This window comes from Macaca thibetana, chromosome X (assembly GCF_024542745.1).
Source record: "Macaca thibetana thibetana isolate TM-01 chromosome X, ASM2454274v1, whole genome shotgun sequence".
Classification (NCBI taxonomy): Eukaryota; Metazoa; Chordata; class Mammalia; order Primates; family Cercopithecidae; genus Macaca; species Macaca thibetana.
The window spans coordinates 127,188,287-127,210,191 of NC_065598.1; the positions used below are offsets into that span (position 1 = coordinate 127,188,287).

At 37.9% G+C, this 21,905-nt stretch overlaps 1 protein-coding gene across 1 annotated transcript; it reads right to left on the reverse strand.

Moving 5' to 3' along the window:
• Positions 1 to 1,850: 1,850 nt before the first annotated feature.
• RAP2C (RAP2C, member of RAS oncogene family) lies at positions 1,851 to 18,204 on the reverse strand. The gene is made up of 4 exons (XM_050775272.1): positions 18,100 to 18,204; positions 15,750 to 16,553; positions 12,880 to 13,192; positions 1,851 to 4,394 (listed from the first exon to the last, which is right to left on the reverse strand). The coding sequence occupies exons 2-3, from the start codon at positions 16,020 to 16,022 to the stop codon at positions 12,914 to 12,916; spliced, it is 552 nt and encodes a 183-aa protein (XP_050631229.1). The 5' UTR covers positions 16,023 to 16,553; positions 18,100 to 18,204; the 3' UTR covers positions 1,851 to 4,394; positions 12,880 to 12,913.
• Positions 18,205 to 21,905: the final 3,701 nt, after the last annotated feature.

A 21,905-nucleotide genomic window follows, 5' to 3' on the forward strand; every position in this document is an offset into this window, starting at 1 on the left:
AGGCTGCCAAATCCTAGATTTAAGACATTGCCTTTCCAAAGAAAAATAGCTATAACGAAAATAGCTTATGACTTACATAAATTTTAGTAATATAACACACACATTACCTTTAAAAAGGATGCTAGTATTTTGTTACATATGGACCATCACACTGACTTAAAATAGTTATTTCCTGCTGTCTTTTATCTTGTTTCCATAAGCTTTATAATTTTAATAGTACCCATCTGACTCTACCTAATGATACATTTTTTTGAAAACTTCTCCAAAAGAAACTTTCTCAACATTTTAATCATTTGACCTTACCTTTATGAACTTAAGGCACAACTTTCCTGAGCCTTGGTTTCATCAACTATAAAATGGGAACAATAAACTCCAAAACACCAGCTAGCGGTAAAGTTCAAATGCGATTAATATGTGTACAAGCTGAAGTTTAACTGAAAAATGGTCTCTACTTTAAATCTAAATGAGAAATCTTATAGCCTTGAAGCTTGACCCCAAGATGCTATAACCTGGAAAAGTGTTAAGACTAGGTGAATCTTTTCCCAGGATAAGAATGGCACGAGGAGGACAATGGGGAGGAGATAAAGGTAGTCGGCTCTGACAGAGTCCCTTACTGATATTCAATGCTGATTTGGCTCATCAGGCTAGTTTTCCTTAGCTCTTACCTTCCTCCGTCCTCTCACCCTGTTACTCACTTGGTTAAACACGTTGACCTTGCTGGATGAAGGGATACCACTCCTTTAGTGGAAAAAAGGTGGAAGGCCCTGAAATCCTGAGTGCCTTCATTTTAGAAAAAAATTATGTATTGACTGCAAGGACAGCATCTAAGGCAGCACATATGGAGTGTCTGGAGCCCAACTGAAGGCCAATAATTGATGATGATAAACAATAAGATATTTTCTATATGATACAGGTACATACAACTACCCATTCATTTACAAATATTTTAAAAATGAGTCCACGTACATTCGGATAGACAGAACTGCCCAACTTCAAAGAAAAGATTGATAATGATTTTTAAAAATTAAGGTTAAAAAATCTATTTAACAATTTAAAAAATATTGAATTGGACAGCGAATTAAAGTGATTGTCAAAATGTTTCACTGGATAAAACAAAATAATTGTGTTAGATTTCCTTAACATTTTCAAATTTAATTATATTGCTTAATATTGTCTGAAATCTGGGCTGGACATGGTGGCTCGCCCCTGTAATCCAAGCACTTTGGGAGGCCAAGGCAGGAGGATTGTTTAAGCCCAGGAGTTTGAGGCCAGCCTGGGCAACATAGTGAGATGCCCCCATCTCTACAAAAAAATGGAAAAATTAGCTGGGCATGGTGGCAAGCATCTGTAGTCCCAGTTTCTCAAGAGGCTGGGGCAGGTGGATCACTTGATCCTAGAAGTTCGAGGTTGAAGTGAGCTATGATTGTGCCACTGCACTCCAGCCTGAGTGACAGAGCAAGACTGCCTCCAAAAAAATGTATTGTCGGAAATATTTTATACATGGACAATTCCCAGTGAACAAATTTGTTGTTTGGCCACTTTCTGCATGTAGATCAGGTTATATACATCATTCGTTTTTAGCCATTGTCTATAATTTCTGACTTATTTACAAATTATTCAAATTGATTACATATTATATTTTGGGGCATATCATTCTCAGTTTTCCCCAAAAATATGCCAGAATGGTAATTAAGGAAACAGGCAAATGAATGTTTAACTTTGTTTAAACATGTACTGCAATACACATGATCATTTTGATAAAAAGCAATGACTTTCAGTTTTGAGAAAGATTTATAAGTTAGCAAATCCAGAACATGAAGCAATACACCAAATAATTAAAGAAACCAACCTCAGTAATACAGATGTCTATTTTATTAAAAAAGTTACAAACAGGTGGACTGCAGGGTCGTCTTACAAAATGACAAGAATGAAATCTATTGGAAAAATTTTACTGTTACAAATCTTTATAGGTAATTGTTCAATGTTTGTACTTGTTATTTGAGATTTTACCTTTCACTGATAAAGTTACAGTACATTAGATCCATGATAATAGGTTACATTATTTTATTTGCAGAGCCCTACTGCAGTGATTTGAACAACTCCTAAACAGATGCCATAGTAAAGACAAGACATATATTGCATTTAATATTAATTTATTATCCTAATAAGCAACATGCAATCTATTGAGGAAGCTAAAATAACTTTTGGTCCCTTTTCTTAAAATGTGCTGGAGAAACCACCTTTAAAATCACTTTCCCCTGATTCCTGTGATTCTAAGTGAATTCAAGTCAAATTTGCTGCTGAGGTCAATGACAATGAACACTGTAATTGAGAGAGAGAGAGAGAGAGAGAGAGAGAAACAAGAACACAATCTATAGGAAAGAAACACTACAAAAAAATCAAAATCTCTAGAAAATTTAAATCATGATGAATTATTTGATTCCTTTAGAATTTCACAAAGCCACAAAGCTAATAACAATGATCCATGATCACTTAACCTACTTTTAAATGAGTGTTTGGTTTTAAGTTTGGTATTAAAGTGCAAACTTAAATTAAGTATTCATTTCAAGCAGTTCATAAATAAGGAACAATGTTTCAATTGCCTCTATCTTTACAATCTCACCATAAAATTCAAAATTTAAGAATAAGAGTTCACTTTGAGGGAATTTGCTCAGGAATCAAATGCAACACGATTTAAAAAAAGGAAATCAAAGTTTAATCAATTTCTACTCAATAATTAATGGTCATGCTGACCAATAAATCACATGAATGTAGATACCACTTTATTTGAACATCACACACAATATAAATTTAAAATTGCCACACCCTTTCATAAACCATCACTGCATATATTAGAGCTTTCCTTGACAAAGTTATTGAGCTATCATTATAGATCAAAAGTATAGTTTTGGTTTTGTTTTGTTTTATTTTATTTAGAAGCATGTTCAAATGACTAAAGCTGGGCTCCTAAAATCGAGAACTTTGGTGCAGTAGATGAGCTGCAGTTACTAACTTCTGCAAATGAAAAGCACACAACTAAAACCAAATAAAAACCCAACAATAAAATACTGTCAAACTTATACAATTTAAAAATCATTGCTAGAAAAAGCCCTCATTGTCACGATGTTAAAACTGAACCAAAATATTACTCTTCATAAGTTTCCTTTCTGATTCTATACCTGCGTTACTGTTAAAATGTTCAAGTATTCAGACAAAATGTGCTGATTAGGTAAACAACATGGAAGGCAATGGCTATTAGAAAGCACGTTTGCAAAAATAAAAAATAGCCCAGAGACTTGGCGCTATTCTCCCTCCTGTTACACAGATGTTGTCTCTACTACGAACATGCTTCTTGAGAAATAACTAAAAAGCAATTGTGATAGTGCAAGAAAACTTTAACAAATATTGCTTTAAACTATTATTCAGAAAGACAAATATTAAGAACTAGAAAGTGTGTATGATTTTATTTGAATTCAATTTTACATGTGCAGAAGTCTACTAGATGTCAATTACAAGCCTGATAGGCAAAGATGAGCTATCTCTGTTTAGGTATACAATTAATTTACCATGGATACAATATCCCTTTTCAAAGGCATTGCTAAATAGGTCATAACTAAATTTAGAACTTCACAGAAAGGAAAATGTTACTGCCGCAATTCAATGCTGTAAATGAGATTAACACATGTGAAAACCTAATGGAATTGAATGCTTAACTCTTCAACTAAATGCTCTACAGTCAATTTCAAATATCAATTGTAACTTTCAGAACATGTTAATTACAAAAAAAAAAAAACAAACAAAACAAAACACACACATCACAAACTGCACTTGAAGAAAAGGGATATTCCATCCATACAGGTAAAATGTGATCTTTAGTTTCTTTTTACAACACTGCCACACGTAAACAAAGTCTCAAAGTATTAACCAATAATTTTAAAGGAGAAAGATTTTACAAATAGGATGAAGCACTGGTACGAGGTAATATACAGAAGTAACCATTTGTTTAAGGCTCAATTTTTTCTCCATTATAACTTTCTTTTAAAAGGCATTGAGTAGGTAATACTGAGTTTGAGTATTTAATAAATACAAGTCGAGAAACTGATTAAAGAAATCAATTAAAATATTAAAAATTAACCCTTGCATATTAGCCATCAATAAGAACTTAGAAAGCTATAAAAGGACTGATTGATAAAGAATAGATTTTAAACGTATGGTAAACGTGCTAAGCATTCCTGTTTAAGGTCGATGGATCTTGAAGGCCAAAGACCTTACACACTTAAATAGATGTATGGCAACATGCTGTAATAGAGACAGGTTTACCAAGGCTCAGTTCTGCAACCCAGGTTGTAAAGTTCTCCAAAGCAGCATCTGTGCAAATTTCCTCTGAGTTTTATCTGCAATTAAGATAAACATGTCATAAAAATATAGAAATATATAGTTTAAAAAGAGAACACTGACAACAGATCTATATACACAGAGAAATGGTAACAAAAAAAAAAAACACAGAAGTGATGCACTGGATATAATGTACTTTGTATGTGCATGTGTGTAGCTATCCTAGCTTATTTTTATAATATTATTATGCCTTGTACTTGTATTATACTTATGCAATATTAAAAATGTCCTTACTGGTTTAAATGATCTTACAGTATAAAAGTTGTTGCAAATGCTGCTTCTACTTTGAACTTGATCGCTTCACATTTTAACTGGAAATGGTATTGTTATCAAATGCATGTTAATTATGAGTTAATTGGCAGTATGTTAGACTTTTCCCAAATCTAGTTTTTTTAAAGATTAAAATGAGAAAATGTCATTCAGGCCGGGCACAGTGGTTCATGTCTGTAATTCCCGTACTCTGGGAGGCCAAGGTGGGAGGACTGCAGAAAGAAAAGAAAAGAAAGAGAAAAAGGAAGGAAGGAAGGAAGGAAGGAAGGAAGGAAGGAAGGAAGGAAGGAAGGAAGGAAGGAAGGAAGGAAAGAAGGGAGGGAGGAGGAAGGAAGGAAGGAAAGAAGGGAGGGAGGGAGGAAGGGAATACAATTCAATCGAGGTCTAGATATTGAGCACCTACTAGGTGCCTAGGTTAGGTCAGATGCTAGGTGATAGCAGCAGTTCACATTTTCCACTTGGGTTTTCCGTTTTTGGGGGACATCCTCCCAACCACAGGATCTTCTTTTATGACTGGAATTCCTCATTTCCTGCTGTTAGAGCTCACAGATTTCTGCCCTTCCAGCTAATACTAGGGGAAAAAAAAAATCTATCGTTCAGACAGACAGAGCGTCCTTCAATTGTGCTGAATCACCAAATAGCTTCTAGGGGAGTAGAGTTATGTTTGTTTTCGAACGCATGAGATAAAAAATGTTATCATAAAGCCAGAAACAAAAGTAGAACAGCAACTATGAAAGAATGCCAAGGGAAACCAGTTTATAATCATTTAAGGGCTCTACCAATGTTTATAAATGCATAATTTTAATTTCATTTGACAGCTACACTTGTATTAGTGTTCAAAGTGCCTGACATAGTGCTTTATTAGCAGCTATATCATAAAAATGATTATTATTAAAGGACATCACTCTGCTCATTATTGAAATTCTGCTACCTAAACACATTAGGAAAAAACAGAACAAAAATCTTCCTCTTTAGAAACTATTATAGAAACATTTTTCCAATTAAAAGACATTTTGCATTAAATTGTTAATTAGGACACCAGTTATTTAAGCTTGGGCATGTCCGGTTTCCTCATCATTGAAAAACGGATAAAAATACTTTCTTCACAGGGTTGCTGTAAATTTGTTTTCCTTTTCCAACTATGTTATAAATTTCTAGGAGACCAGGATTGTACTTTTGATATCTAGACTAAGGACCTTTATATTTTTTAGCCTAGCTGGAATTTCTATACCTACTTGAACACAACAGTATTTCATTACATATGCAGTATTCATAATGAATAAAAAGTATTCATTATGAATACTTTTTTGTAATTTAGACAAGACTTCCTTCAATTAGTTTGAATTAATGAATTTGCTATAAATTTTCATTTCCCTTTTTAAATCAAACAATTATAAAGATGTTGGGATTTTCAAAAATGATTATTTCTCTTAAATATTGAAGACCTGTTCAAGTATTCTCTAAAATCAAATTGAGAAAGTAGTTATTTCTAGCCAAAATATTAATAATCAAATCATTTTACTAACCATAATCTATATTGAATAAAACGTGATATATTAATCACCTCCCACCCTCTAAAAACCTGGGTAACATTTGGTCTATCCACATACACAGGATGACAATACTCCTGTGAAATCAAGAGCTATAGATAAATCCTGAGTTAGGCTCAATAATATTAATATTAGGCATACCTTTAAGCAAATAAAGTATTAATACTAGCTACTTTTCAAGAGAGTAATAAATTATAATTATCTGCAGTAAAAAATCCTGAAGTAAAATGCTTGCATTAAACAAAAACAACAGTCTCTTTCAGATTAGAATTTCAAGTGCAAATGTTCTTGCTTCACAGTGACAGCAAAATTTTCAATATACTAACACTCTGATGTATGTAAAAATAAATCGCTGAAGGTTTAAAGGCAGCTGGTCAAATCAGTACTTTTTAACTTGCAGGATATCACATCCAAGCACGCTGCAAAGGTATAACTTGCGGCTTTCAAGACAGAACCCAAGTTATCCTCGACCTCGCTCTCAAGTTTCCAGCAAGACACTCAACAAATCTTAACTCTGGAAGCTTCTATTCAAACTCTTACTTGTTTGGTTCTACTTTTTTAGCTTTTTACTAATGCAATATTATAGGAAAGTACAAAACAAAACAAAAAACACACACTAATCCAAATCTTTTGCTCAGGAAATTATGAAATAAATAGGGTCTGTCAAGTGGGGTAAATTGGTATATGACAGTACCAAACATAGAACAAAAAGGAATAAAGATCATTATTTATGTCAGCCTGAAGAAAAAAAGGGGATTTTTGATTCAAAACTAGCACATCATTTCACATGGCAGCAGAATGCCTGGTATGTTAACAAAGGCTCCTGAAAGGCTTAGCAGTTTATGAACGTCTTTTTAGCTTAACTGGACTTAACTTATCTAAATACAATGGTATTTACTAGCACTGTCTCTCTCTCTCACACACACACACAAATATTAGCGTGTAATCATAATCACTTTTAATTTTTTTCTAGTTTTAGGCATATGATATTCTTGGGATTTAACCAAAATACTTTTTTTGAAAACGAATTTCCTTTCATGTTTAATTATCATTTTATATACAAGTTAAAAGTTAGTTGTATTAGCAAAACATCAGGCTGGAATTATAATTTTCATAAATCATTATTTTAATAATAATGTTAATCAAAAGTGCTATTTTAATAAATCATTAAATTATTTTAATAATAATTTTAATCTCAGAGACAGGATCTTGCTCTGTCATCCAGGTTGGAGTGCAGTAGTGCAATCATAGCTTACTGAAACCTGGAATTCCTGGGCTCAAGAGATCCTCCTACCCCAGCCTCTTGAACAGCTAGGACTACAGGCACACACCACCACTCCCAGCTAATTTTATTTTATTTTATTTTTTGTAGAGTCGGGGGTCTCATTACATAGCCCAGGCTGGTCTTGAACTCCTGGCCTCAAGTGATTCTTCCACCTTGGCCTCCCAAAGTGCTGGGATGAGAGGTATGAGCCACTGCATCTGGCCTTAGGCTGGAATTCCTCTGATACAGGTTATGTTTTTGTTAAATATCTTTTGTTTTGTTTCTCTATCCTAATGTGCATAGTACTCATGAAGCTTACTGGAGTTGGAGTGGGAGGACTAGGTCTTTAAACGTGTTCACTGTCACCCATTAAACACAGAGAGCAAAGGCGGAACCTATGGCATAGAATCCTTGAATGGAGATGGAATCACACATGAAGGAAAGCAAGCTCACAAAATGTTTATGGTGAACCCAGGGTAGAAGGGATGGGATTAGCTATTTTTATGTACTAGATCTAAAATCTCTGAATGTTTAAATTAATATGATAAGTTCAATTCTGAGATCTCAAATATTATAACCAAGTCCAGTGATAATAAACAGCAGTGTGAGCCCAATGATCCAATTCCAGTTGCTAGCTTTGAATTAGACCAGGTAAGTTAGTACACCCCTCAACTCTAAATTGCTTTTTCTGAAGTTGATATTCCTAAGATTGGCTAATCAAAAGAACTTGGGAGTATGTTTTTGATTGGATACGTTTTTCTAACAGCTGACAGGACTTAAGTTTTTCTTACTGATACTATCTTCTGAATTGTAGAATTCTGCTGAGAAGTAATCCCACGGGGACAATCTTTTCTGTAGTATGGCTAGAACACTTCCTTGGTGGCAATTCTCCAACTCCATGATGCAATTTTTGTTACTTCTACCGATGGTTCATTCTAAGCCAGAGAGGTAATGGAGTAAAACTCAATGGCTCATATGCATTTTATTCTGCAATAAAAGCCTAATCTTGAGGTTAAAAGGAAGCAATTAAAGAGGGAACAGATATACAAAGAGTCATTCTAATCACCACACACCTCCAGATCTACAGCAGGTCTAACTAGGCACCTGTCCACTCTCAAGTCTCAAACCATGAACCAACCCTACGAATTCAGTGAAGGTCTGGGAGAATTAGGGGTAGCAGAAAGGGCAAGGTGGCTTTGTTTTTCCCTTTTACCCAAGGTTCGCTGAGGGCCTTTATGGTACATACCACCCCCAAAGCATGCTTCTTCCTCCATTCAACTCCTCTGCTCCACTTTGACTCACCATGTGAACTGGATGACAGATGAGCATTTTAAATAAGCCATTTTCCCCATTCAAAGTGATATGCAAATAGAGCAGTGGGAAAAAAAGAAGTATCTAACAAAACTATAACTTCTACAACAGAATTCCACCCCAGCATTTTACAGATATTATTAATATTTACCTTGTATAGGAAATTATAAGTACATGATGTGATTTGAGGATTTTTCTCCTCACATTTGCTAAAGCCCCAGCATACCATAAAAAATTAAAAACTAAAATTAAAAGCTAAAAAAATTAAAAACCATTCTGATTCTACTTTTTTTATTTTAAAAAAACATGAAAATGTTAATCAATTCCACTGTATTTAGGAATAGTAAGTCTAGCTAGACTAAAATGATGTTCAAATATGGTTTAGCCTTTCAGTAGCCTTTGTTAGCATCTCAGGCATTCTGCTGCCATGTAAAATGATGTGCTAGTCTTGAACCGAGAACCCCCTTTTTCTTCAGGCTGAAATACATAATGAACTGGGGCTGACATAAATAGTGATCTTTGTCCTTTCAATTTGCTTCCCTGTGTTTGGTACTCTTATGCACCATTTACTCTAGTTGGGAGGACCTGTTCCATAGTACACTGAGAAAAATGGTATAAAATCTTACAGGAGACCTTCAAACCACAGTGAATAACACCCTTTGCCCCCATTTTCTTTCTTTATCACTTTCATCAATACTGGACTGACATAAAGGAATCCTTGAAAAATCATCTTTAAAACATTCTATTTGCCAAAAGGATATATCAAGCTGTCACATTTAAGAGACATCTTTACTGCACTTCCCCCCTTCCTATTAGGGAATCAACAGAATATTTTAGGATATGATTATGCTCCTTCTTGGCATTCTTTCTGTTTGAAAGTCAACACTGACACCCCCACCCCCACCACCAATCCCCTCAAGTCCTACCCATCTTCAAAGCCTGATTCAAATGCTATTGCTCCCAATATCGCTAACTCAGTGGCTCTTAACTAAGGGCAATTTTTGTCCCAAGGGGGCATCTGGCAATTTCTGGAGATATTCTTGTCATAATGGGGGATTAGTAAGATGCTACTCTCATCTAGTGGGTAAAAGCTAGGGATGCTGCTAAACATCTGACAATGCACGGGACAGCCCCAAACAGCAAAGATCCCAGAATGTTAAGAAACTCTGTTCTAATTGGTTGTGATCTCCCGTTTCCCTGAACTCCCACAGGACAGTGATTTACTTCTTTTATAGTATTACGAGATTATTAACAAAACATTGATCTTTCTCCACAAAAATATACCAAAACAGTGAACTGCCAATAATTTATACTAGCACAGAAGAGCTATGACATAGTGAATGAAACCAGAACAGGGAGACAATGCTGACCTGAGTTTCCATTATACTGCTGCCATACAGCAAAAGAAGTCCCTTCAAAGCACTTAATCGTACGCTCCTCAGATCAGTAAAGAAATCAGGATGATGATGGCAGTGTATAAGGAGTCTGGTTATGCTTCCAAACTTACACTAAAATTACTAATGGGAGGGTAAAAGGTGAGGAAACAATCCTGGGAGCCATGCAGATAAACAGGTGTTAGGGAAGAGACTAGTGACCCAAATTGAAAGGTGTTAAGACATAAATGTGAGGAATTATCAGAAGCAATTCTTAGAGCATTAATAAATTTTCCCTCTCAGTTAAAAAACAACCAATTAACAACAGTAACAGTGTTTCTGATTTACATCCTATTATTTCTAACTTGGACAAGGTACTCTTCTAAATATTAGGGACAAACATTTCTCAAATCACCTTTACCTGTCAAAATTTGATATTCAATTTAGATCTGGGTCTAATAGATTTCAAAGCTCCATGACTCAAGCTATAGTATTCAAAATCCACCATCTATTTTCTTTTCTTTTCAGGTAAATGGTGAACAAGGACAACCACAAATTTTACTAGCCTCAGATTAGAGATTCCCATACATGGGAATCAGTTCAATTTTATTCGATGTCAGAAAAAAAAAACAACAACCCTGCATATAGTGCACTTTGTTCTAAAAGATCTTGGTCAGGGAGTCCCCCTTAGTATTTTTAGAAATTCAGCTTATTGGATATTTTATTTCAAGGCTAACATCTTCATTTATATATTCTGCTTACAAAAACAAGCAAAAGCCTACACACTATAAAAAACTCACTACTATAAAAATGAATAATTATAGGTATTAATAATAATTTCCATTTTTAGTATGTTAATTAACCAAAAATATATAGTTGGCTTGAGATACTAAAAAAAAATCTATGTACTCATTCCTGTAGGTAACCAAATAGGTTAAATATAATTCAGATCACAAAAAGTTACCAAATGAAATAAACTCAGAAATGATTCAGAAGAAAAGAGGTTCAAAAATAGCTTTAGAAATTATTCACCTGCCAATTTGGCTGAGACAGCTGGCTCTTGACATGTGTGAGACCAATTTTATTCAGTTAACCTCCTATAGCTGTCTACACTAATGATGGAAGGAAAACTGAGAACATTTCGTGGGAGTTGATTAATTTTTAAAAAGATGATAAAACTAACACAAAATGTGTATGGACACTTACATCATCTGCCCAGTAAGTGTCAGATAGAAAAATAGAGCAAAACAGTAAAGATGCAATCACCACACAGAACTTGTTCAAATGTGAAGCTGGCTTACAATTTAAGGAGAGAGATTACAGCAGCAAGAATATGGGACTTGATCCATAAGCCTCTCTCCTCCTCAAAAGACTATAATGCAAGTGCGATGCTATCAACCAAACATAAGCTGGACTATGGTCTGAAAAGTGACTTTATAAAATAATAGATGTAGCTAGACATAAGAAAATAAATGAGTTTTCACCATATTCTGGTATGCGAAAGGCTGATGAGTGAAAGCATTTTAAATAAAGCATTGTTGTCATCCTTCATTTTTAAAGATGACATTATCTGACAGGAGACCTTGTCTGAAAAGATAAATTAGGGACCGTTAGTCTTTTCTCCAGGGAGCATACACAAAGCCAGACCCTTGATTAGGAATCATTGCTCCAATCTGAAATGCCTGTTGCCATTTGCAACACTGCCTCCTAGACTCGAGGTCAGCCTTGGCTCAGGAAGATCAATTTCATTCCTGATACTGCCAGGCTAGTCTGGCATTTGCTGCGGTTTCTCAGTCATTCACAATATTGGCTGTTCTATCTTATCATCTAAGTGTTACTGTCTAAGTGAGACTATTTGCTCAATTACAATCTAGACTAAAAGATCATGACATGAATAATCTTGTTTTAAATGCTTCGTAGGTTTTACATAACCTTACTTTTAAAAAAAGTATGAGTTTAAAAAAAAACTCATTCATTTAAAAAACTTGTAAGTTATTTAACTCAGTGAAAGGCCTGAAGGTTTGTTACTGTTCCTATTAATCTCATAATTTATTAAACTGAATAAATTTTTTTAATGCATGAAACTGTTCCTTCTAACACATCACAGATAATTCAACCAGATTATCATTTGGACTGTATATTTATAATGAAGTCAGGGTACACTGTGGCACTACAATTTGTTATTATCAGAGGTCACGTAAGTCCCTCAAGTGTTAGGTACAGATGAATTTGATTAAATAATTGTACTGTTAATCAAGCACTTGGTGATTAGTAAACTAGTGATTTTAATTGCAGCAATTTGCTTGCTCAGGACATAAAAACATAAAAGGATAGAAAATACCACAAAACTTCTGAAATTATTACTGAGTGCTCTCCTGTGCATTTTGGATGCTAAATCAGAAGAACAGGGAAAAAGTGTGTTATGGTTTAACTCAACCCAAAGAAATGTTACCAATAAAGCAGAGAAGGAAGAACAATAACTCACTTAAAATCTTGGTGATGGGAATATAAGCAATTTTTTACCTACGCTTTGCTTATCTGCATTTAAAAAAATTTTCTTCATTGAATGTTGACTATTTTGTGTGATGGAAAATGTTATTTTAAAAATAAAGAAATTTAAGACAGTGCCATGTGTATTAACACCAACCAGCTTTTTGTTATACTTGATCAAAAAACAAAACACTACCTGATTCACACAGTTCCATCAAAAACTAACCTGCTCGGTATGGCCATGATTGAGGTTATCTTTTTTACTGGACGACGCAAGTTGTACAACACTGATCTTGCTTCTCGGGCAGGGATGAATAGTTCATTTGCCTGACGATCTCAGCAAAAAGTTCATCCACCATTGATTTACTTTTTGCCGATGTCTCCATGAAAGGACAGCCCCATTCTTGAGCCAGAGCTCTGCCTTCTGAAGACATAACCTCTCTTTCTGGTTCCAGATCCACTTTATTTCCTACTAGGATTAGTGGGACTTTTTCATATCTCTTCACTCTGACAATTTGATCTCTCATTGGCTTGATATCCTATTCAAGCAATCACAAAGAGAAAGAAAAACATTATGCTGTTTGTATAACCATAACAGAAATATTACAGTATTACAAAAAGTCATACCTCAGTGAGTATACAAAGCTGAATCCAAAATGAAATCACACCTAAACAGAGAAAACGTCACCATTTTGTCCACAGGAGTAAGAACTAGATAATTTTCACAGACCCTACCTGCTGGGTTTGTCAGGAATATAAAACGTGGGTTGCACACTAACCTTGACTCATATAATCACTTTTACCCACCCCCAGTCTATACTGATTTAAAAAGCAAGTTTCCAAATGATTAATCCATTCGTACATAAGGATGTTTGGCCATCTCCCTAAACCTGCCTGCTTGTCATCACTCCTTGTAACACCTGTTATCCTAGCACAGGATTGCAGCATCTATGCATTCCTAGCCATGTAGCAAGAGGGCTTGAGTGAAAGTGTTTTAAGTGGGAACAAAAACCACTCTGTAATGCCTAGAAGAAAAGCGTTACAACCAGATGGATACACTTAAATGTTTTATTTTAAACTGAATGGTATGCATTTATTCCAGTAAAATCAAACACCTTAAAATACACTTAAATTCGCTAGAAACTACTGTAACAGTTAGTAACTCCTGGGAAGGACAGTGCAAGGGGAGTCTGGGTGGGAAGAAGACAGTTTTTTTTTTCTTTCTTTCTTTCTTTTTTTTGCCTGTGTTTGTTTTTACTGCTTGATTGTTCTCCCATGCGTATTACTCTTTCCAAGTAGTTACAACGAATTACAAAACATAAGAGCGTTAGCAATCCTCCAGTAGCATCAATTTTGGGAGGTGGGAGTAAGTATTGATTTAAGACAATATTATAGATTTAATTATAAAAAATCACCATTTTTTGTAATATTTCATAATTTTAAAAGTTTGCCTTAAATAGAAAATGTATGTTTAATTGGAAGTCACAGTAAGCACAGAATATTCACATGTGGGTCTATGGGAAAGCAAGGGACTATGAAAATCTATAAAAATATAGTTATTTGATATTTACATCAATTTGGTTTGATCATGTATCAACTCAGTCTTCTAGGTTACGCTTATTTCCCGTTGTCTTTATGGAAACATAAATTCAGCTGAAAATCCAAACTTATGGCATTTGGGCTCAAAGGAGTTTACATCTCCACTGAAATAATGGCACAGTTTTTCACTCCCAATTCATGTCTACAACAGAAATGGATATAACAGAAATCTTATGAAACACCCTTCAAAAGACTCTCAGCCTCCAGAGAGTAAGCTGATAGAATAACAAATCTCCTGAGGATCCTTTAGGGAAAAAAATGCCTGTCAGACAGCACCTTCAGTACTTTGGTACTTTCTGGGGGAAAATGCTTTTATGATACTATTGTTTGGGAATTTACGCCCACATAAAGTGAATTTAGTTTGGTCTCAATAGCTTTGATTTATTTCCCCAGAATTTATCATCTTAAAAAAAAAATCTCTGAAGTTGTTCTATCAGGTTACTGGAAAAGTTCACTATAGTACTTTAATTTAAAATACTAAAGAAAGTGGAATTAGCACATTGTATTGGATAAAGCACTTAAGGTCTCTTAAGTAAGCTACATTAAGCGCATACCTTTAAATGCAGAAAAAATATATCCATTTCCTAAATCAATGGAGGTCAATATAATGGGTCAATATGAGGTTATTTATTTTCAAGGAATAAATAGAAACATACATCGCATCTCCTAAAATAACGTTAAACCTTCAGTCTGTTTCCCAGTGAAGGACAAGACAGATTTTCTAAGAGATTGGACCACATCCAGTTTGGCCACCCAGCCGGAGTAAGAAATCTGCACTTGTTCAGTGTTCCCAGACCCACGTATTTTCTGTAAATACAGGCAGTTACCAGAAACAATTTGGATCAACTGCAGAAAAGGAGTCATCCCTGATTTTTGTTGGTTATTAATTCTAGGTACTAGTCTTTTCTATTAGTAACTTTCCTTCCTACTACACGCCCCAAGTAATTAAGTAAAATGCCTAGAAGGCAGGTCTTGAGTTCTTCATTTTGCAACACTAAGATTTATGAATCTAGTTGAGAAACTTGAGAGAGAAGGGGAGGGCGGCGGGAGGGGGTGTTGCGGGGTGGGAGGGGAAGGTGTGGGTGGGACAGACAGGACTTATCTGTGCAACAGATAATCGGCTCCAAATAATTTTTTCCAAGTGCTCTATTTACCCGAGATTATTCGTTAGATGTTTTGTTGAGTGAGTTAATCAATACTTGTTGAATTGAGCAAGCAACTTCAGAAGGTTATATTCCAGGCGAAATATACACAGACATTTTTTTCACTTTTCTTTCACTTAAAAATAGCTTTAAAATATTTGTTGACGCTTATTACTTTACTACGCTCTATAGAAACAACCCGATAGTCTTCCATGCCTGGAGTAACCTCAAAAATGCGTCATGTCTAACTTTCAAAAGCAAAACACAGTCATTAATGCACGTTTCAAGCAACCCAGAAGTCGATGTCGGATTACCACACCCCCTTCTAACAAATTACGAGACTTGGTTTGGTTACCTGAAAAGACTGTTGATTAACCAGGCTATAAACCAGGATGAAACCCTGGCCGTTTTTGATGTAGAGATCTCTCATGGAGGCAAACTGCTCAGTTCCTGCGGTGTCCAGAATTTCCAGCACGGAGGGGGAAGAGTCCACTTCGATCTCTTTGCGGTAGAAATCTTCAATGGTGGGGTCATATTTCTCAATGAAAGTCCCAGTGACAAACTGCACAGTAAGGGCAGATTTGCCAACCCCTCCGCTCCCTAACACCACTACCTTGTATTCCCTCATGAGTCTCACCTTCACCAACTCCTACCAGAAGTGGGGAAAGATCACCCCGCTAGCTGTGGCGCGGCTAGACTAGGCGGAAGGTGGGCGGAAATCTGCGAACTGGGGAGGAGAGTGCAGAGTAGCAGAGGGCCCAACCAGGGAAGAAGAGGAAGTTACAGGAGGGGGAGGGGAAAGAGCGTAGAGTCAGGGAGGGTGGGGAAGGGATGGTAATGCCCTTCCTATAGGAACTGCGGCCCGAGCAGGGGGCGTGGGGAGGAGGGCGAGTCTGGGAAAAGCCCGGCTAGGGTGGCGCGCGTGCCCCCGGGAAGGAAAGGGTGGGGGCCGCGACGAGGGGACCCCGCGGCGAGGCGGACGTCAGAGTAGCCCGCAGCCCGGGGCTGCCCGCAACCCTCCCCCGCCCTTCACACAAAGGGGCCCGGGGACCCCGCTTCCAGCTCGCGCAGCCCAGCCGGCCCAGGCCTGCGGGCTCCGTTCCAGTTACTGCTGCCCGGGCGGGTTTCTGGGCCCCGGCTCCCGCGGGGGTCGTCCGGCCTGTGAAGGGGAGAAGGATGCACATTACCCGGCTGACCCCCGCCCCGAACCTGCGGCGCCGGCCGCCGGCTCCCACCCGGATCAGGCTACCGCCGCTTACCCCGCCGTCCGCACCCGCCCGGCCGCCGGGGAGGCTCTGTCAGACCAAGGCCATGGCCACCCGCTGTCTCCTCTGTCTCTCCGCTGCCCCAGCGCTGCTGCTCGCGGCGGGGAAAGGGGCGGGGGCCGTCCGGCGGCGGCCGCAGGGACTCCAGGCGAACCCACCTCTTTTTTTTCTCACTCACCCCCCCACCCCCCCCCCCCCCAGCACACACCCGGAAGGGTTTCCCTGACACACTGGCTGAGGTGCCCCAGTTCCCCGAGACTGGACGGGATCACTTCCGGTGGGGAAAGTCCCACCTCTTCGGGGCGAGCCGGGTGGCTCTGGGGCCGCGCCCTGCTGAGCGAGCGCGCCGGCCAGGGACGGTTTCGGGTCGGGACTCCGGCCTCGGGAACAGGCCTCTGGGAACCTGCGGCGTCAGTCCTTACTCGCCCGCGGCTGCCGCGGACCATCCCACCCCCAAACCCGTAGAAGCGCCTCCGCCCCGCAGCCTCCAGCCGCCCGGCTCTAGGACTTGAGCCGCTCCCTGGCCGTTGCGGGACTGCGGGCTAATAATCTAGCGACCGGGAGAACGCCAAACATCCCTGGACTAGAAGTTACAGGGGTAATCAAACAGCCCAGAAAGTTTATTCTCCTTGCTGGTATTCTTTCCACTTGCTATTTTGCTGAGAGATGCATGCAAACTACCCTTAGACTTCGGACGCAGTGCGTTTTACTTAGCCGTGCCTGACAAACACACACAGTACTTTTACCGTGTGGTAGACCCGCCTTGACTTTAACAGCGAATACTAAAGTCACTTAAAAAAAAAAAATCACAAGACTCGAAAACAGCAGCATTAGAAGTAGACTTTATGGTACTCTGCTCAGCTATGTTCTCATTTGATTCCAACCACTACACGGCAGAAAAGGTAACCAATATTCAGGAAAGATTTGATTGGAAACGGTTTAGACCTAAAGAGTAATTTATTTTAATCGTTGATTATCTGTATGTATAACGATTTGCTTGGCTGGCTCTTACATGCTGAAGTTTTGTTTTAAAGGCCATCCTTTGTAGTCTTTGAAATTCAAAAGCAAGTAGTAACTCTGGTGTTAGATTCTAAGTTTCTGTTTTTAGATAAAATTGTTACTTCCGACTATATTTCCCTTTGCTAGCTTTCTATTTGTAAACTGTGTCGAATCCACAGATCCCCAGGGCCAGGAGTCTAGGCTGTATTTTAGGTATGTCACTTTCTTTTCAGTTCAAGCATGTACCCAGAAACCTGCGAGACTCGGTGGCCAGCCTAGCAAAAATGACTCCAAATTCCCTTACTTGCAAGCCCTAAATGGTCAAACTCTATAAAAAGAGATGTATTACTCAGCCTAAATTGTTAAACATTAGAACACAGACGAATCACAGTAGTGTGAGGTCCCACTGTCCCTCCCTGAGTATTCCCCAATGTCACTTACAGTCTTCAAAGGAGAGTTTAGTTCAGTTTCTCCTTGACCTCAGGCCGGTGCTATCTCTCCAGCGAAGTTCCCCGCTCTGGCTCCAGCTGGCCTGGGCCCTGTCTCATATCAGAGGCACTGCCCTCTGCTGGAAGAGGTTTGGTCTGTGAGTTATGAGTTTCCCCACAGGTCACTGCTCCTTTCACACGTGCTGTTGCCTGATTTGGAGCTCTGCTGCTCATCTCCCTGTCTAGCTGTCTCCAGACTGTCTGGTGGGATTCACAGCCCTCCACCAGCGTGCTTGTAACTGAGTCTGGAAATTCCTTTTCTGATCCAGCCAGTGTTGAGCAATCGTGGCAAGTCTTTGCTCTATTACTAAACTGTCAAAACAAGGAGTTCTTTTTCAGGTCATCCCACCTGTTGGCAATCCTAATATCTCTGAATGTGTTCGTCATGCTTAGGAGAGAGCTCTTTGTTTCTCCACGCAGTGAAACATACTCCTCCCCTCAGTACAGCGTCCTGTGGGGTTACTCTCGTCAACTACAGTGGACAAATATCACACTCAGTCTAAAGATCCTTCTAAACTTTCTTAGGAAGGGTATTTATTACAGCATTGATTAGGAAATCAAACAATTGGGAGAAGCTTAAATGTCCTTCAGCAGGTGATTTTTAAAAGTTTATAGCTCTCTATCTATTATCTATCATCTATCTATCTATCTACCAACCTACCTACCTGCAGGATATTATGCAGCTACTTTAAAAGAGAAAAGTAGATTTGTAAGTGCTTGTATAAAAAGATGGCCAAGGTATACTGTAGGGCTGAAAAAGCAAGATACTGAACAAATGTCTAGTTGCTACTGTTTATGTAAAACGCGGGTGTGTAATAATTACATAGCCATTCAAATCTGAAATAAAGTAATTATGGGTGAGGACTATTATGAAATAGCTTTTATTTCTCCATATTATTTTAATTTATAAACAATAATCAGGGGAAAAAGGAAGTAAATATAACTTTATAATATTTTTAAAGGAGGAACAAAAGAAAGTTGTTGATCTAAAAATCCTGACTGTCTAGGGGTCAGTGGACAGGTCTGCCCAATTTAAACAAATTCCCTACCCCTGCCTGCCCTACCCAAACATCTCTATACTTAGAAAAGTATTTTCACATACATTATCTCATTAGACTCCAGTTGTTTTCAGTGTACTCTCATTAAGCAATGAGGGTATAAAGAGCAACTAGAAGAGTGTGGCCTGGCAGTTGAGACCTAGGGCTCTGAAATGAGACAGAAGTACATTAAAATTGCAGCTCCCCCACATTCTAGCTCTGTGTCTCCAAGCAAGTGATTTCACTTGTCTGAGCCTCTAACTCCTCACCTGTAAAAAGGAGATAAGAAGTTAATGTGAAAATGGGGCTTAGCATAGTCCCTTGCACATTATAAAGCCTCAATAAATGCTATTTGGTTTTTATTTAAAAGATTTAATGAAGTGTTAATTTTTTTAAAATAGCAAACATGGGGGAACAAAATTTTAAAAGCTCAAATATCTGCAAGTGGCACGAAAATAATAATTCAGTTACTCTTCACAAAGGTATTTATTGTTAGAAGCTTCTTATGTTTTTTTTGGAGGGAACATTATTCACATGTCAGTATATCAATCTACCTTCTATATATATATTTAAAAATTACTGCACTACAAAAGTAATCACACTATACACACTATTCTGTAACTTGCTTTTTAAAATTTAATTTATTTTTTTTTAAGACAGTGTCTCCCTCTGTTACCCAAGCTGGAGGGCAGTAGCATGATCATAGCTCACTGCAGCCTCGACCTCCTGTACTCAAGTGATCCTCGCACCTCAGCCTTCTGAGTAGCTAGGACTACAGGTGCATGCCACCACACAGAGCTAATTTAATTTAATGTATTCATTTTTTAAAATAGAGATGGAGTCTTACTATGTTGCCCATGGTGGTCTCCAACTCCTGAGCTCAAGGGATCCTCCCGACTTGGCCTCCCAAAGTGCTGGGATTACAGGCATGAGCCACCATGCCTGGCCTTCTTAATTTTTATTGCATGACAGTATCGTAAGTTAATTAGCCAGCTCCCCTTTGAAGGACGCTGATTGCTTCTGGGTTTTTGCACTAAACGCCTTGGACATATATCATTGTCAGTTAATGTTTAGGGTGAATTTCTAGTAATTCAATAATTGAAACAAAAGGCACTTGCACTTAAAATTCTTCTGGTAAGTATTGCCAAATTGTCCTTCAGAAAGGTCACACCAATTCACATTCCCACCAATGCAGTATGACCATATCACTTTATAACCTCACAGTAGGTATTACTAATTTTAGCATTTCATAGTGATTGTTACTTGCTTTAGGGTATTTTCAGGACTAACAAATGCAGGGAAGTGTTTTAGAAGGAATTTGGGCTTCAGAGCCAGACAGTCCTAACACTGCCCTTCTGCAAGCTACACCTCCATTCCTTCATTGGTAAAGTTGGGCATAATAGCAGTATCTAACTCGTAAAGAATAAATGAGAAATCAATTCAAAGCATTTAGCCTTCCAAATACTAATTGCTCAATAAATAGAAACTGCTCAAGTAATAATTTTCCACTCCAAAGGCTTGAATATGGGAAGAGGGGAATGAAGGACTTCTCTAGAGATCATGCCCTCGAGATTCACAACTTTTGCTTTAATTCTGCATCAACCTCCTCTCCAAAGTATTGCTCAGGTATTATTTTAAAGAACACAACCCATTTTTACCATAGTGTGAAGAAACCACAGTGTGTGCACTATATGCAGATAATACAAGTAATAGGACCATAATCTCATTTTGTGAAATTAGTTTGGCACAAGTTTAAAGTGCTGGATGTTTGCTACAGGTGCCAGTTGCTTACTTATCCCTTTCTTGTTTTCAAGTTGTTACCTCCTTAAGTTGCAATCCTTGGAGCCACCAACTGCCTGGGATATTTTACCCTAACTTTTCACTCTCCAAATGAGCCCTCTTGCCTTCTAGGTCCTGGGAAAAAACCCATGGCTATCCATCTATTTTCTATACATGGCTATCTATTTTCCATCCAGACTCTTGCCTTCTCTTTTGCTAGAAGTTGCTCTTGAATTACCAGAAAGCTTGAGCCAGTAGTGTCCTCAATCTTTGCCTACAGAAATCTTATTTCAATGCTTTAGGGGCCCCATTGATATCAGCTAAATTGTCCTGGATTCTTTCTAGCTCCTACCCTCTAAGATTCCAATCTTCTCTTTCAAATCCTGCCTCCAGCTACACCAATCATTAGTTAATCATTAGTTCTGTATGTCAGGCTCCCCCAGTACACAAAACCAATTTTATACCTTTATTATTATCTTTTTCTCATAAAAATAATGTTATTTGCAAAAAAAATTATAAAATAAAAGTATAATCCCACTACTTGGAGAAAATTGCTATTAACATTTTAGTGTCTTTCACAGTTTTTTTTTTTCTGGAGAGAGTTAAAGAACTTTTTTTTTTTTTTTGTAAACTAACAATCGGTTCAGATAAATTTGTGAATGGCTTCTTTCACTTACGGAAACATCATGTCTGCATAAAGCACTAAAAAATACTCGTATATCCCTTATCCCCTACATGAGTAAGCCTTTCTTCCTATAGCTTTAGCTTTCCTACAGCCTCAATGAGAATTTAATCACATTCAATTTTGCTCACCTGGAATCCTTCATCCAACCAATGAGATTTCACTAGAGGTGCTGCTGACCACAGAGGACACTACCCCAACCTGGCCAGGCAGACACTCCTACAAAGACACAAATTTCCTTTTCCATGTGTGACTGCTGAC